At 39.8% G+C, this 17,793-nt stretch overlaps 1 protein-coding gene across 1 annotated transcript in view; it reads right to left on the bottom strand.

Annotated features, from left to right (window-relative positions):
• Positions 1-1,862: 1,862 nt before the first annotated feature.
• Positions 1,863-17,793, bottom strand: part of LOC149150442 (uncharacterized) — a 38,963-nt gene continuing 23,032 nt past the window's right edge. The window contains exons 2-3 of the mRNA XM_089446112.1: positions 4,625-4,773; positions 1,863-2,482 (exon numbers count right to left, since the gene is read on the bottom strand). Coding sequence (XP_089302238.1) covers positions 2,338-2,482; positions 4,625-4,773 — 294 coding nt within the window. The 3' untranslated portion in view covers positions 1,863-2,337. The remainder of the gene's footprint in view (positions 2,483-4,624; positions 4,774-17,793) is intronic.

Below are 17,793 nucleotides of genomic sequence, written 5' to 3' on the forward strand. Positions count from 1 at the left end.
TTCTACTTTTTGTACCTACACTAGATGTACTCTTAGTCCCCTTCAACCTACTTTTGTGGTCATTTGTTGAACAATTATAAAACATTATTCTTATATTATCATGTAGCCTGCAACTTAAATGAAAATTTAAATGATGCAGCAAAGGGAGCAACAAACATAAACATTGTGCATCTAATCATTCATTGCTATAAAAAGCAGCTCAGGAAATTTTATCCCCGTGCATGTCACTTCTTTTTTACCCCCTTCAAGTTTCTTTCTTGGAATTTGTTGCAACTAATTGAAGTATATATAAATCAGGATCTTACAGACCAGTTTATGCACAATGCATACGTAGAGGAGCTTGACAACATCTCAGCTCAAATAAAGGACTTTAGACTTAAATGTTAGCAATTATGTAGCCAGCAGGAAAGAAATGCATCCTTAGGGATGAAGTTGATCAATGTTGTGTATAAATGGGGTAGATCAAGAAATAAAGCACATGCACGAGCATGAACTGAATGATGAATCCAAAAGACGGACCTTCAAAATGTTGGTCCATACTCCAACATGCAATATTTCCAGAGTAATCCCAAAGGAAGAGTAAATCCCAATTTAGAGGAGTCAGAGAAATCGAGCAGTATCCAACCATGAAATATTCCATTGCTTCCATACCTATGTTCTGTATCAGTCAAGAATCAAAAGATCTCATGAAGGAAACCTGCTACGCTACCGCAAACCCAACATATGGACAAAGTTGGTGGCTTTTTGCCTGCTATTTTCCTGATTTTTAAGAATTGTTGTGGAGCTAACAGGGAACTTCTTGGGTGGAAGGATTAGGACTACGTAGCCACTTAAGTCGATAGAGCAGCTCACCAACTCTGATTTTAATATTTTATTATTATACTGGCCAGAAGGTAAAGCTAAGGGGCCCTGTAATTTTAAGCTTTAATATAATTTTGTTTCTACTTTAAAAAATGCTAACTGATTCTGATTTTCCCAAGGTTACAATTATGTCCTTGTTTTTTTTTAACACGTGGCAATGTAATAGAAGTGTATTTCTTCATTGAAATACTTATACTAGATCTGTAATGCCTAGTTTTCATATTGATTTCCTGCAAGTTTGCTTTTGATTCAGTTATAACTCTGACAGAAGACTCAGAAAATGATCTGGACACCTTACCAAATAGCATCTAACATGAAACCCATTAGAAACTCATGGTGTGACCATACTCAAAAGTTCAAAGCATGTAACGATGAGATGACCATACTCGAAAAAATCAACCATGAGATAACCATAATCGAGACATTCTCAAGACATCAATGTATGCACAATATCCTCCAGGCTCCAGCTTTTACCAAAAGGTATGAATTTCTCACAGCTTTTAATAATTTCTTATTGTAGTTGAACTAATACCAGAAGCTCAACAAAATCATGAAAGGAAAATCCAGCGGTTAACCAAGGATGAGTACTGGTATCCGTGATTAATGGATATGACTCCTACCATTTCACTTGCTTGGTAATTGAAATCAATATATCTGATATTTCCACAAGCTTGCTCGCCCATCATCACAGCATATTTATTAACCTTCATATTCTGACTAATTAAACTTTTCCAAAATTATTCTGAAAAACAAAGTGAAGACAATAAAACAACTCTTGCATATTTCAATGTGACATTTCAACTCTTGCTTATGTGCATGCAAATTTCTCTATCTTCCATATCCAGAAAAACAATATTTTGATTATATCAACAAATCACGTTTGATATTTTCTAAACATCAATGTCTCAAAAATATGGAACTGCGATGATATGAGGGCCATGTGATCATTACATACGTATATCAAATTTGAATCAACCGAAGCATTTAGAAATAAAACCATATTCAGATAGAGAGAAACCACAGAGGCTTCCCAAAGATGAATTATTTTCTGAAGCTACCACCCCAATCTTAAGATGTTGTCTTGGGTAAGCAATTTGATGTGTAGGACTGCCTTGGCAGAATTCTTTTACATGCAAAGAAAGTTACACATGACGCAGAAAGAATCTGCCTACAAAATCCAAAAATGTAAATTACAGAAGAAACTCCTATGCTTGGGAACATCTGTACGAAGTATAAGAAACATACAGGCAGATACTCCAAGCTTAATGTCAGAAAAGCTTGTTGAAGAATATGTGATAGTGCCAGCAGGCCATGCTCATCCAAGGAAACACTTGGAATTTAGACATATTTAACAATCAGAACCTGAACAGTTGCCCCCAACCACAAAAATCTCTGTTCAACAGTTCATGGACTGAAGGCAGATAACAAGTGCAAATTAAAAAGGACATGGTTACACTGCTTTAATAGAATTACTTCTCAAATAGGGTAGTCTGCATTGATCCCTAGAATTCGAACTTTGTGCATGTTTGGAAACTTTGCAATAACCAGCACAAGCACAGCAATTGTGTTCAAAAAAAGCCAAGGATTTCTGTAGTCAGTCGTGTGAGATGCAATTAAGTACCTGACACAAGAAATATGAGATTGTCAAGGTGACAGATATAAACCAAAGACAAAACTCAGACCACGGCCCTTTTCCAACAGAATAAGCTCTATGAATTTTCATAGTGTAGATCATAATGCATGAGAAAAAGAGGGCAACATAAAATGTGGAAAAAAAAATCATAAAAGGTAATGCACCAAACCACTTAGTATTATGCCCAGGCATCAATAAGTCAGGTATATTTACTTGTATGGTTTACTTAAAACATCGATTAAAACAAGAATTGGTGAAAAGGTGTTCCTTATCAGTACACTATTACGGAGTAAACAGATCAAGGTATTGAAAAACAGGTGAATCTTGGAGACAAGTATTATAAAAGACGAGGAATCAAACTGTCTGTTAGATTTCCATGCAAAGTGTAACACTTATGATTTGTCCAATCTTTACAAAACCTCTGGAAGAGAAAAAAATTCAGATATGTTGCAGGGAAACAAGGAAGTGATGGTGTGAAGAATTTGTTTCAGACTATACATATAGGCATTGGGGTTTTGCTGGGGGTGTTACAGCCAATAAATACAAACATTGAAGCCTGGTTTGTTACATATTTTTTTTCTCTAATCCAGTTCACATCATCTAACAAGTACATGTTCAACTCAAGACTACATAAAATTTAGAGCCACATAAAATGCAGAATCAAGTACTAGTTATGGCAGGGACAGAATGTAACATGGAGAGAACAAAAGATACAGAGAAGTCCAACATGGTCCAACAAGTTATGTTTCATACCATTACAAAAGAGCCCTGCAAAACTGCTTCAACACTGACAAATAAGCCTCTACCTTGGTTTTAAAACTATCGAAAAAAGATGTTCCAAGTTCGCAGACAATAATTATGAGTGGCTAGTTGGGATATGAAGAGTATTTTCAACATGTTCATGTTGGTAGTAGCTTGGGCAGGTACTTCTGCACAGGCCTAATTGTATAGGCATGCAGAAGTCGCCCAATGTCTCCTTGGGACACTTGCTCAAGCATGAGTAAGTCGCTATTGTAACTTAGCCTAAGTCGAACTTAGGAAAAACACACAATTAATTATATTGGCTATTGAGCTAAAGAAACTTGGGAAAAGTAAAGTATTTTCAACCATTGATCTCAAGTGAGACAAGATCTAATCTCGGTCGCCAATCACTTGGAGATTAGGGTTATGGATTTAGCTCAATGTAAAGTTATAAAGGCAATGCTAAGAAGAGGAGAAGTATGCACAATACAACAGCACGAGACATTGATAGAGGCATCTCAGTGGTGAGAGAAGAAGGACTTCCATTCTAGTGTGCTGGGTCCAAGGAAGGTGCAGAAGTGCAGCATAGGAGTTCTAGATCAGCCAAGAAGATAAAGAATAGATATAGGGCCTGATCAGCTGGATCAGATCCAAAGTATGTTGTAACTGTAGATTTCTTGGTTGGGTCATTATAATAGGACAAGAGCCCAAGTAGGTTCTAATTTAATGAAGAACTGATTTGATTGGGAAAAATTTAAATGTGTTACATGTGATTGAGATTGGTTAATATTTTGCTTCCATTGAACAATTCTTTTAAGAACCTAGTTGCACATTTATTCAATAGATCTGTAATCTGCTAGGTTAATAAAGTGTTGGGTGCTAGGTTGAGGAAATTAACAATGTATCTACTTGAGGTATAAGTTATTGTAATGCAATAGAATATAGTTGTTCACAATATATCTTTTTAGCTGTTTTATGTATTAAGGAAACATCCCTACCTCAGCTATTGTCTATTAATTGTAATTCTATGCATATCGATATTAATGAAAGTGAACTATTAATAAAGAAGAGCCTGTGAAGTCGAGCAACAAAAACACAATAGTGAAATGAAGGCAAACTGCTGAGTAGTTTTTGCATAGCAAAGTTAATGCTATGTAAATAACATGAACAAGAAGAGGTTTCAAAAAACCTGGATATTTAAAGGCAAAGCAGCACCATAGAATCATTTTTCAGAAACTTTTACCATTCAACATAACCTACAAAGTCCACATGTTTTCCATTTGCATATTCTTACCATTCTTCTTTCCCATTGGTTAGCATTCAGTTATGTTTCCTATCTTGGGAAAACCAAGAGTAAAAGTACCAAACTACAAGCAAAGATATACTTACAGTACTACGGGAACTACAGTCAAAAATTTCCTGTTACGGGTAAGCTGTTTGCCATTATCCATCTGCTCCCACCATGTTAGCTTGTTGTACATTCCTTGGTCTTCTGAAAAAGGAGTTCCCTTCTTCCAGTGGAAAAAATGGTAAGTTACCTGCGAAACATTATCAGAAAATATGTCAAAATTGAGGAAAAAAAGATTCGAGAAGATTTCCCATACTATATTTGAAGGCTAGAAAGCATGCAGCTCAAACATAGTTCAAAAGAAACAATACAAGAACAAAGCCATCTAGGGTTAGCTGCCATCAACTTTGATATGAAACAGTGTTATCAGGACTGGACCGGAACCGGTGGAACCGGCTGGTCTGACTGGTTTGGGGGTCAAACCAGTCCGGTTCGAGGTCTGGTACCAGAAATGGCCATTTCGGTATCAAACCGGCCAGTTCCATTTTGATATTGAACGGCCTTTTTTGACATAACCAGCTGGTTCTATACAATGCGACATTGCTAGTTCAAAGGGTTTTCTGGTTCAATCAATGGTTTGGTTCTGATAACAATGATGTGAAAGGCAGTGCTGGGGGGAACACTTCTCCAACTTTGTCAACTAGGTGAGTAGTTACCAAGGTTGCCTAGTTGGCATCATACTTTCTAGAAAGCAATGATGATTCATTTTCCACATAATCTATAAGGAAGCTAGTCTCTGTATTGAAATTTTAACTAAGCCTTTGCATCAAAAAGTACAAGCAAACATAGTGCTAAAGATGAGGGAATGCCCAGTATCTGGCTATTTGAAAAAACAAGAATATTAAGGTTGGACCTTCAACATACCTTGATATGGCTTCAAACTAGTAGGGTCCCATTTTTAGCTTCCAAGAGATCCTAGAATAGTAAAAAACGTGCAAATATGCGGCGGACAAAATAAATTGGTTCCCAAAGTAATCCTATTAGCAATAAGGCATCAAATACATGCAAAACGTGCTAGAAGCAACACTTGTATATTATTCTCCCTATTAGATCCCATCCAAGGCAACCTAAGGTCTAATACCATACCTCTAGGTCAATGAAGGGAGACTGAGGCTTCAATAGGTTATGTGGCCCATTTGTTCTTTATCCAATGAATATGGGTTGTAGACATTAGATATATGATATATTGAGGAAACTATGTCCCAATGGATCCTTTAAGTAAGGCAGAGGAGAAGAAACCTGCAAGATTATAATTAGATTTGCTACTCTCTTTGGAGCTACAGATGGAAAAGGTATGTGAGGGTTAGGACTAGAAAATTTAATTTATACGTCAGCTGGAGAATGTGAAAAATGGGGGAAGCATGCAAGCCTTCTCCCATATCATATGTTGAAGAACCAACAAAGGGAAGCTCTTTGTTAGGTAAACTTGACTTGGGGTTAAGAGTCAAAGTTGCTCAGGTCAAATGGCAATGGTTTTGGGCACATGGTTAAGCATACCCATGATTTTCTACCCATGGGATTCATGTGATGGAGTGTTGAAAAGGACGAGAAGAACTTCATTGTAATGAGGCCAAGGATGTAAGGTGTGAAGACTAGCTTAGACAGGGTTTTGGCCAAGGAGATTAATGGAATTCCATCGGGCTAGGATTTTCCTTAATGTTGGGGTTTTCCCAAGGTAAATTTTGTGGATTGTGTTAAAGTTCGTTGTTGTGTTAATGTTTCCCCTCAGTAATTTTAATCACTTTGGTAAATTTTTTAGATATGGTATCAGAACCAAGAGTTGGCTTCAGAGGGATGGCTTTGTTGCCAAGGGTTTATTTGGCTTGGTGAGTATGAGAGATGCACATGAATATGAAAAAAGGAGTTTAGAGTTATGGTTTTGTTGGTTAACCCAGAGCTAATGGAGTTGGGAGCGCGAAGGAGGATTTGTTGCATCTATGAAGATCTAGGCCCAAGAATGGCGAGCTCATATTGGAACTTGGATCTGTGCGGATCGGTGGTGCTTATGGAAATGGCCAAGTGCAACCACACAGAAGAGGATTCAGATGACATGAGCTAGTTTTGATGGGCACAAATGATGAGGACAATGAATTGTTGTTGCAGGTGCTGACATTTGTGCCTGGAAGCTTTGCAGATCTTAATTGTGTGATGTCAAGGGGTGCCCGATCAAAGGTGGTGATGAGTTGCGATTGTGGCAAAGCTGCACAGGTCCTAACAGAAGTCATTGTAGAGGGTTCCAACAACAAGACAACCCTTGTAGTAGAAGAAAAGGAGGAACTAGAGGTTGAGCAAGATCTAAACGTGCCATACAACTTCGGCTATCTCTGACTGGAATGGCCAGCATCGTGAACACCCTGCAAAAAATGGCAATTGTAACAACATGCATCTAGGGTGATAGGTTGGGAGATTTCACTTCATTTGGTGGAGAAAGGAGCCAAAGTGGTCTATAAGAGTTGCGTAGAGGGAGTTGTTATGTATGTTAATAAGAGTGAGTAATGATGGGCAGTGGCATTTCCAAAAGCGAGAGCACTGACACAGATCTGTAGCTGCTTGATCTTGATCCAAGTTGCGAATGGGTTGGGCAAGCTTGGGTCATCAAGCAAGCCAAAAAGCCATCAATGATGAAAGATCCCATGTTGCGGTACCTCCACTTGTATGGGATGAAATGAAATTGTGACTTATGCTGAGGCTTATGCAAAATTGTTTTAGATGGTGACGACAACACAGTCATCCTTGCATATTGAAAATCGATCACAATGAGAGCCAAGAAAAGGGTAGCGACATTAGCAGTGGTCTTGTTTAGCAACACAAATCATAGTTTAATGTGAATGGATTTGTAGATTATAGTTTGGCCCTAGACGCCATTAGCACAGAGGCTAAAGGGTTCAAATCGTGCAAGAATTTTTAGCCAAGAATGAGTACATTATCAAGTGGGCCAAGGGCGTGAGTGTATTGGTGAGGGCATGGATTGTTGATTTTGATAGCTTGGGAGGTACTCCAATCCCTAGGGTTCAGGGTTTGGAGGTTGGAGCGCCACAATAGGGCATTGTGGGTTTGGAACCCAAGGTGTGGGCTTTGCACCCAAGTATGTGGGTGTGAATTTGTGAGGGCTATTGGACATGTGATGATTTGAAGTGACAAAGGATCCCGAGAGCAATTGGGAGCATCGAAAATCACTCAAATCCAAGGTCTAGAACATGAGATGAATTTTTTAATGTAATTGTGGGTTAATGTGGCACCTAATGGAGGACAACTTGATGTTTTAGAGTGCCACAAGTTGTGTTGTTGACACCACATGGGTTTTGTATAAATAGAAGTGAGTGGAGAGGTCATTTTCACAATCCAAATGCATCCAATGATAGAGAATGTATCTCTGAGGCAGCGAAGTTAGAAAGACGGCAGATTGAGCTTGAGACTATTTGTGTGGGTTTGTTTGTCTCTTACAGAGCCAAGACTCTACAAGCAGAAACCGCAGGCTAGAGGGCAGGTTTGTTGATGTTTTATGGTCTGTTTGGGGTGGGTTTCTCTCCTAGAAGAAGGTTGCAGACCTGTTTTTGTTCAGAAGTCAATGCTAGTTGGATTAAGGTTAGATTTCTCTTTCTTGATAATTGCTTGTGAATTATGCTACCTTCTTTTACTTATTTGTTATATTATATTTCATCAAGCAATTACCAAATTATGTGTGCATGAAGATCACAAAAACACAAGACACAAGATGTAGGCACTTTGTTAGGGCAAAATCCCTATCTAGGGGAAAACCTAGTCAAAATCTCTTCCTTCAATAGTTTTTCTTGAGACTCTTCAACCTAGGCACAGACCTCCTCCACACCAAGCCAACCTCTCCTTCTTCGATCCAACCTTCGACCTAGTAGCAGCAGCATTTTGACCCTAGCAACTTCGACTTGGCAGCTTCCGGCATCAGCAACAACTTCGATTTTGACAAGGAGACTTTGATCTCTTAAACCAGCCCACACGAGAAAGACCAAAACTTTGATTTTGTCCTTCCCTTCCTTCTTGATCAAACTCGCACTCCTTTTAGCCTCCTTCACCTTCGCACTTTTCCCAGCGCCCAGCTTCCAACTTTAGATATCGAACTATGTGAGAGAGAGAGAGATGCTCCAAATGAAGTCAAATTGCCTTATATTTATAGCCTTCCAATGAGGTCAAATTGCCTTCCTTGAGGCCAATTTGGTGTGGAGGTTACATAATTCATTTTTGGCTCAAAAATAATTATTTTTACATCGTTCGAAAGCCCAAGAAGGGTCTCGTAAAATAGACAATGATTCTAATGAATCTTTATTAATCCTAGGAGTCCACAATGGGGATACTGACTAATAAAAAGATGACCCAAGCATGAAACCCATGCTCTAATAAGTCATTGTAACAATAATAAAAATTATTTTGAAAAATACATTTTATGAAGACTGAACCTAGTTACATTTTTCAACACTCCCCCATAACTAGGGAGGTATTCATAGAGAAGATCTCAAACTATATTAACTATGAAGAGTTTAGGCACCGCAATGCCATTGACTAGATTCCTGACTAGGGCAATCTATCCAAGGTCCTCTAACAGTTTAAGCACTACAATGCCATGGACTAGATTCTTGACCAGGGCAATGTATCCAAGGTCCTCTAACAATTTAGGCACCGCAATTCCATGGACTAGATTCCTAACCAGGGCAATCTATTCAAAGTGGGACTAAGATGGACTAAAGCTTTCAGCCTCTCTAGGTACCATCAAGCTTACTTGCTAACCATCAACCCAGGGATCTAGGTGCGTATCCGAGGTCAGAGCTCCATGACCAATGCCACCGTCCCTACTTCGAGAACTAGACATCAGCACAAAGGTCGGCCAGATGTCCTCCCAGGCAATGTGTCTTACAAACAAAGCCTCAACACTCCCGATTATTCCAATTGGTAACAAATCCTTCCCGATCAAACAAATTGGTAACAAATCTCTCCCGATCAAACTGATTGACAACTCTAAGCATGTAAAACATGTTATCAAACCTTCGAGAGATTTACCTGTACAAACACAACCCCAATCAGTAACAAACTTTCAAATGTACATAAATAGATACAAACCTTCGGGATCTTCCAGACAACTAGATGTTGCTTCTCAATTTATCACAATAGGACTTTCAAATGAATCTTGACATAAGATTCCTCAATCATACATTTTCGTTTCCTACTTTACATGCAACAACATATTCTACAAATAGATCCGACTTTTCTCATCTCAGCAACCCCTCAAAATACATTCTCCACTTTTCTTCTCACTCATGGCCTTCACTAAGACTTACGACTGTTAGTCGCAGTCTAGTACATGACATATGAAGTAGAGAACCATATCCATCACTCCCTATTAATCAAAGAGGATCTAATCATTCCTATACAAGGAATATACCCACGCTCCCTCTTAACCTAGGGAGATCAACTTTCATCCAAGCTCCCTCTCAACTTAGGGAGATTTCTTTCATCCAAGCTCCCTCTTAACTTAGGGAGTTCCACTTCTTTTCTACGACATTGGAGAATCCTTCATGGCTTCCATCCTTCTTATCAGAGTTATCATGACCATCATGCTTTACTTTACGAGCATCTTCACCATCTTGAAGATTATGTACTTGCACTACTTAGATAGCAAGTACAACCAAATCTATAGAAGCATGAAGTTAACCATATCAAAATCATATAATAATGGAAGCATTCAACTTTATACATCAGATACCCAAACTTAGTTACAAACAAAAGACACATACTTTTCAACTTCTTGCTAGGGTTTTTGTCATAAACCCTAGACTATATCAAGACTTTGAGCATTTCATAACAACCTTCATTACATCTAGGGTTTCAATGTTTCTTCCAGAGGTATGACATACCCTACTACAACATATTGCAAACCCTAGAAGCAATTCAAACAAGTATAGATCTACAATGTATGTAACAACTTTAAAGTTCATATGTTAGAATTACTACTAGGATTTAGAATGAAACCCTAGATTTCATGAGCTTCAACAATCAATCACAACTCAATTCAAAGTAACAACATGACTAGCTTCCACTAGGGTTTGTTGTAAACCCTAGATTTTACTAACACCCACAATGTAATTTTAGATTTTATCAACTTTTCATAAATCCCAGATTATCACATTGTCATCATATATCAGAGATTCAAACTTCCACTAAGGTTTAGTTAGAAAACCCTAAAATTCACAAATACTATCATCCTAGAGAACCAAACTTCGGCTAGGGCTTAGTTCCAAACCCTAGGACTCATGACCATCAACAATTAGGTCAACACATATATCTAGGACTTCATCATCATGCACAAGCATATCATAACATGTGATAGTCAAACCCAAAGACACAATATCAATAAAAGTTAAACATATAACAAGCTTGATCAGACTAGGGTTTGATCGGAGAAACACACACATGCCAAGGATTTCATTCCTAGGACAATATCTAAAATAAGGGTCTTGCTTATATGCCCTAACAAACCCTATTGATCTAGGGTTTCAATACAAAACATACAAAACTTTAATTTACCAATACTTCAAAGGTTTGGGATTTCAGACATTAACATTCAACCCTAACAAGTTAGGGTTTCCATACCCATACCAAAACCCCAAACATGACATCATCAAAGCATCAAACAATTTTCTTTTGACTTCAACAATAACCCTAAGTAGTTTAGTGTTTCAAACATTATCATTGACATACCCTTAAGTTAGGGTTTTTCACAAAGAACCTTTCTAGGGTTCCACAAGAGTAATAAAAAATATGAGAGTAGATCTATCTAATGATGAATCACCCAATCAAAAATCTTCATGATTCAGGAGAGCTAGACACAATGATGTTAGTAATAGTCTATTAAGAATGAATATTATGAAGAGAGCAAAAACTTATAGTTTAAGACATACCTTTGTTTCTTAACAGACCTTGTAATTCTAATGCTTTGTCTTGTGAAGTCTTCTTTCATGGTCCTTGAGTATTCAACGTCTTTCCTAAACAAGGAAAATATGAATATAAATGTGATTAATGTTTAATGCAAACAAACTTAGATAAGGAAACTAAAAATGAAAAGGTAATAAGATACTTATCTTTGGAAGTCGGTAAGGGCTCCCTCCAAGCTTGAGGGATACTTATGCAAGGGATAGAGTCCCTAAGAGTTCCTAGCAAATACATCCTTGACTTCGAGTCCTTTCATCTGTTGATTTCTGGTAGCATCGAATGTGCTCTAAGCCTCAAATTTTGCAAGGAGGCTTGGGCACATGTATTCCAAAGAACCCATAAAGTGTTTTGGGAAATTCTACCCAGAAACGGTTTTATTAAAATAATTAATTATTTTTAATAGGACCCTAAGTCTAAACTTAGGAAATAAAATAATTAATGGGTATTAATCTAACTGTGGGTGTAACTTCTAGAAGAAGATGAGGATCAAGCAAAAATGATCTTAGCCATTGATTAGCTTTTAATCTGGGTCGTTGAATGTCAACGAGAAAATTATTTAAAGAAGCTTGAGGGTCATTTGGAAAACACACAGAGAGTTCAAAAGTACGATTTTCTAAAGCAGAGCAGAGGAGTTGTTGGGAGAATTTCGATAGAGTTGTTGCAGTGAGGGGCAAGGATAGTTGGGTTGGAGTATCTTCTCTAGAGTCGAGGATATGCACCAAAGAGGCAAAGAGACACCAAAAGGAGGCAGGGCAGACCCAAGAGGGTTGACGCTAGGCCAGAAGGGCCCACACAGAGCTTGACGCTGAGCCAGGAGGGTTCATGCAGAAGCTGTGCAGTCTTCAGTTCAAAAGTCCAAGTTTGCCAGGGGAGCTGACATTTCTGAGCCAAGAGGGCTGGAAACTGCTCCAGAGGGCAAACATTTCCCAGTTGAGTTTACACAGCCTTTTGAGGCTGACGCAGGGCCTACGCAGGGTCAGCGCAGAGATAGCCAGGGAAATTTGGTTTAGCTATCGGAGTAGTCGGGAATTGTCAGGTAGAGTGAGGTAATCTCACTAAGTTTTTCTGCCAATTTATTTCTCTATAACTAGATTGCCATAAGGGCATCTAGAGTTGTATTTAGAAACTACTGCTTAATAATATAAAACCCTTAGAGCTATTGCACCGGTTTTTCCAGGGACATTTGTCCAAAAAATATTGTCACTTGTGTGGATTTTTTCTCTATTGTTTTGGGCAAATTAATTAATTAAGTGAAGGTTGCAGCTATATTAGCTTCGATATTTGTTGTAGGAAGCAGTGGATAATTTGTTTCAATAATTAACAAATAGGAGAAGTTTAATCAGTTGCTGCAATAGTAGATTCGGGTGAGGATTCTCGAATTTCCACATGGTATTGGAGCCACTGCAAGTAAAGCAAGAAGAACAGTGCCAGAGAACATAGTGCTGAGCACAAGAGGGAGATCGAAAATGTTGCAGGAGGCAACGATTCGAAACCCCAGAGGGTTTGTGCAGTCCTAGCCGGAGGGCTGATTTTCAAGGCAGTCTCTCTCTGAGTGAGTCGACAGAGAGGAAGGACTCCCAGTTCGAAAGTTTGTCGGGGTAGAGGGAGCAGCGTTGAAGCCTCAGCGTGAGGAGAAGCTGGTGGGATGCAGTCTTTTCTGCAGGTCGTTTTGCTGGGCAGAAAGACATCAAAAGAGAAGAGAGGCACGGTTAACGGAATTTCTTCCTTAGTAAGACTTCCTGCCAAGAAGTTCCTTTTCTTATTGACTGAGTAGCAGCAGTAAGAACCAGAGAGGAGATTTTCGACATTTGTGGCAGAGATGGCAACCAGTGGATTGAGGGATCAGGATAGGTTGGACGGCGTATCCAACTTTGTAATCTTGAAGGCTAGAATGTCATTCCTTCTAGATGAGCATGCCCTCAAGACATATGTCGACAACATGGTGGTTGTGCCTGCAGATGCAGATCCATTGAAGAAGTACCGAGTTGAAATGGCAAAGGCAAAAAGGATGACCCTCGACAGAGTGAAGGATCATGTGGTCTGTCACATTGCTAGCAAAGGGACTGCTAAGGAGATGTGGGACGCATTGTCTACGTTATATTAGGGATCTTTCGAGCAGCGGAAGATGTACTTGGAGCAAAAGTTGAGATCTGTTTAGATGCAGAAGGGGGAGTGTGTGGATCCATTCCTCACGAAGCTTCAAGAGACCCGAGATGAGTTATCAGTTGTGGGGTCTACACCTCAAGACTCAGAGTTGGTTAGATCGGCCCTCAATTCTGTCTCAGATGAGTCGCAAGTCTTTGTCCAAAGTATCCTGGGCAGGGCGACTTTGCCGAATTGGGATGAAATGTGGGCAACTCTAAAACAAGAGGAGTTGAGGAGAGACTTGGTCAAGTGTAAGTTTGAGGGAAGCAGCAGCAATGGGTCGAAGCCCAAGGAGGAGGATAATGCAACCCTTGCATCGAAGGGACAATAGGAGCAGCGAAGATGTGAGAAGGATGTCTTGAAGATAAAGTGCTTCAGGTGTGGTGAGATGGGTCACTATGCAACTCAATGTCCTCTTGGAAAGAAGGACAAAGATGAGAAGCACGATATGAAGGTTGTGCCTGCAAAGATCGAGGAGGAGGAGTTTGCCATGATAGCCGAGATACCTCCAGATGGCAACCAGTGGATTGAGGGATCAGGATAGGTTGAACGGGGCATCCAACTTTGTAATCTTGAAGGCTAGAATGTCATTCCTTCTAGATGAGCATGCCCTCAAGACATATGTCGACAACGTGGTGGTTGTGCCTGCAGGATGCAGATCCATTGAATAAGTACCGAGTTGAAATGGCAAAGGCAAAAAGGATGATCCTCGATGGAGTGAAGGATCATGTGGTCTGTCACATTGCTAGCAAAGGGACTGCTAAGGAGATGTGGGACGCATTGTCTACGTTATATCAGGGATCTTTCGAGCAGTAGAAGATGTACTTGGAGCAAAAGTTGAGATCTGCTTAGATGCAGAAGGGGGAGTGTGTGGATCCATTCCTCACGAAGCTTCAAGAGACCCGAGATGTGTTATCAATTGTGGGGTCTATACCTCAAGACTCAGAGTTGGTTAGATCGACCCTCAATTCTGTCTCAGATAAGTCGCAAGTCTTTGTCCAAAGTATCCTGGGCAGGGCGACTTTGCCGAATTGGGATGAGATGTGGGCAACTCTAAAACAAGAGGCGCTGAGGACAGACTTGGTCAAGTGTAAGTTTGAGGGAAGCAGCAGCAGTGGGTCGAAGCCCAAGGAGGAGGAGGATAATGCAACCCTTGCATCGAAAGGACGACAGGAGCAGTGGAGATGTAAGAAGGATGTCTTGAAGATAAAGTGCTTCAGGGGTGGTGAGATGGGTCACTATGCAACTCAATGTCCTCTTAGGAAGAAGGACAAAGATGAGAAGCACGATATGAAGGTTGTGCCCACAAAGATCGAGGAGGAGGAGTTTGCCATGATAGCCGAGATACCTCCAGGAGGGAGGTGGGCTGATTTGGAGCTGTAGTTTGAAAGAGCTACAGATGGGCAGGATCTTTGAGGAGCCCACCTCTTGGATCATTTCCTTGCTACGGAAGCCCAAATCAGAAGTAGCAAGACGAACTAGTATCGGATGATGCCAAGGAGTATCAGAGAGACAGTTGTAGTGGCTAGGAGCAGCAGAGACTGAGCAGCGCAGAGAAAAGTTGGCAGCAGTGCAGATGGCACAAACCAGTAGTCAGTAGTAGCGCAGTAGATTCAAAGGGTCAACGCAAAGACTATCAGCAGTCAGGCTCCAGTATTTACATGATATCATATTGAACACAGTTAGTTCAGTAATTTGGGATGTTTTTCCATTGTTGATGCAGTATCAGCAGCATTTGCAGTGCAAAGGCAATTGGCAATGGCAGTGCCAGCACTAGCACGAGTGCAAAAATTCAGGAGTTGCAGTATGGATGCAGCATTGATAGTGGCAGGGTCAGCGACAATACAGATGCAATATTTGTGCAATGGTTGGTGAACAACATGTCGGACATCAGCAGCGCAGAGGGAGATGTTACAGAACAGAGTGATGCTTCAGCAGGTTGCATTGCTAGAGCACATTCCTTATTAAGAGGGAGTGTTGATTTCTGGTAGCATCGGATGTGCTCTAAGACTCAATTTTGCAGGGAGGCTTGGGCACATGTATTCCAAATAACCCAGAAAGCGTTTTGGGAAATTCCACCCAGAAACAATTTTATTAAAATAATTAATTATGTTTAATGGGACCCTAAGTCTAATCTAACTGTGGGTGTAACTTGTAGAAGAAGACGAGGATCAAGAAGAAATGATCTTAGCCATTGATTAGCTTCTAATTTGGGTCGTTGAATGTCAACAAGAAAATTATTTAAGGACGCTTGAGGGTCATTTAGAAGACACACAGAGAGTTCAGAAGTTCAATTTTCTTAAGCAAAGCAGAGGAGCTGCTGGGAGAATTTCGATAGTGAGTTGTTGCAGTGAGGGGCAGGGATAGTTCGGTTGGAGTATCTTCTCTAGAGCCTAGGATACGTAGCAGAGAGGTAAAGAAACACCAAGAGGAGGCAGCGCAGACCCAGGTTTGGTTGACGTTGGCCCATAAGGGTCCACATAGAGCTTGACGCTGAGCTAGGAGGGCTCACGCAGAAGTTGTGCAGTCTTTAGTGCAGAATTCTGAGTTTGCAAAGGAAGCTGACATTTCTAAGCCGGGAGGGTTGGAAACTGCTCCAGAGGGAAAACGTTTCCCAGTTGAGCTAACGCAGAGCCTTTTGAGGCTGACAAAGGGCCAGCGCGGAGATAGTCAGGGACAATTGGTTCAACTATTAGAATAACCTGGAATTACCGGGTAGAGTGAGGTAATCTCAGTGAGTTTTTCTGCCAGTTTATTTTTCTGTAACTAGATTTCCAGAAGGGCATCCAGAGTTGTATTTAGAAACTAATGCTTAATTATATAAAACCCTCGGAGTTGTTGTATTGGTTTTCCCACATCAGGTTTTTCCAGGGACATTTGTCCAAAAAATATTGTCACTTGGGTGGATTTTTTCTCTATTCTTTTGTTCTTGTTTTGGGCAAATTAATTAATTAAGTGAAGGTTGTTGTTGTTGTATTAGCTTCGATATTTGTTGTAGGAAGCAGTGGATAATTTGTTTCAGTAATTAACAAATAGGAGAAGTTTAATCAGTTGTTGCAGTGGTAGATTCAGGTGAGGATTCTCGAATTTTCACACAATCATGTTCTTCTTTGGTGAAACTTCTTTGGCAAAGTTTGCTTGATCCTTGTCCCTTCTTTCTCGGCCCTTTAGACTTCTTGATTTTGTAGACTTCTTCACTTTTCCATTTACCAGATCCAAGACTTTATTCCTTTCGAGGATGAGATCTATCCTCTTCTTCCAAGCATTGTAATTGGATGCTCCTTCTAATTTGTTCTCTCCATTTATTGTGTTAAACATTGTCCTTGAAGATAGTAAAGCTTCTTTCCTTATAAAGTCTCCTTGTATGATCATTTCATCGACTTCTAGAGGTTCCTTAGATTCCTTTCAATAGATCCTTAAACTGTCTTCTTCACCTTAGCTCCATTCTCTTGCTTCAGTGAAAGTTGTTTACTCTTCCCTGTCATATGCCTAGATGCTTCACTGTCAATAATCCATGCATTATCATCATTAAGTGAACCTGTAAGTGCATCTGAGAACCCTTGACTTTTGACTTTGTTGAATAAGTAGTAGAAGATCTTCTTGATACAGCGTCCTAAAGTATTGAATCCCATTCTTATCATAGAGAGAGTAATCATTGTTCCTTCAAGCCAACGAAGTGATCTTCAATCTTCTTTGATCTTAGCTCTGAAACCATGTTGAGAAATCAATGCTATTAGGATTAGGGTTAGATTTCTCTTTCTTGATAATTACTTGTGAATTGTGTTGGCTTCTTTTACTTATTTGTTATATTATCTTTCATCAAGCAATTACCAAATTATGTGTGCATGAAGATCACAAAAACACAAGACACAAGATGTAGGCACTCTGCCAAGGCAAAACCCCTATCTAGGGGAAAACCCAGTCAAAATCTCTTCCTTCAATAGTTTTTCTTGAGACTCTTCAACCTAGACACAGACCTCCTCCACACCAAGCCAGCCTCTCCTTCTTCAATCCAACCTTCGACCTAGTACCAGTAGCACTTCGATCCTAGCAACTTCGACTTGGCAGCTTTCGACATCAGCGGCAACTTCAATTTTGACACGGAGAC

This window comes from Pinus tabuliformis, chromosome 9 (assembly GCF_031772625.1).
Source record: "Pinus tabuliformis cultivar Carrire ecotype Pingquan chromosome 9, CPIR1, whole genome shotgun sequence".
In the NCBI taxonomy this organism is placed as follows: Eukaryota; Viridiplantae; Streptophyta; class Pinopsida; order Pinales; family Pinaceae; genus Pinus; species Pinus tabuliformis.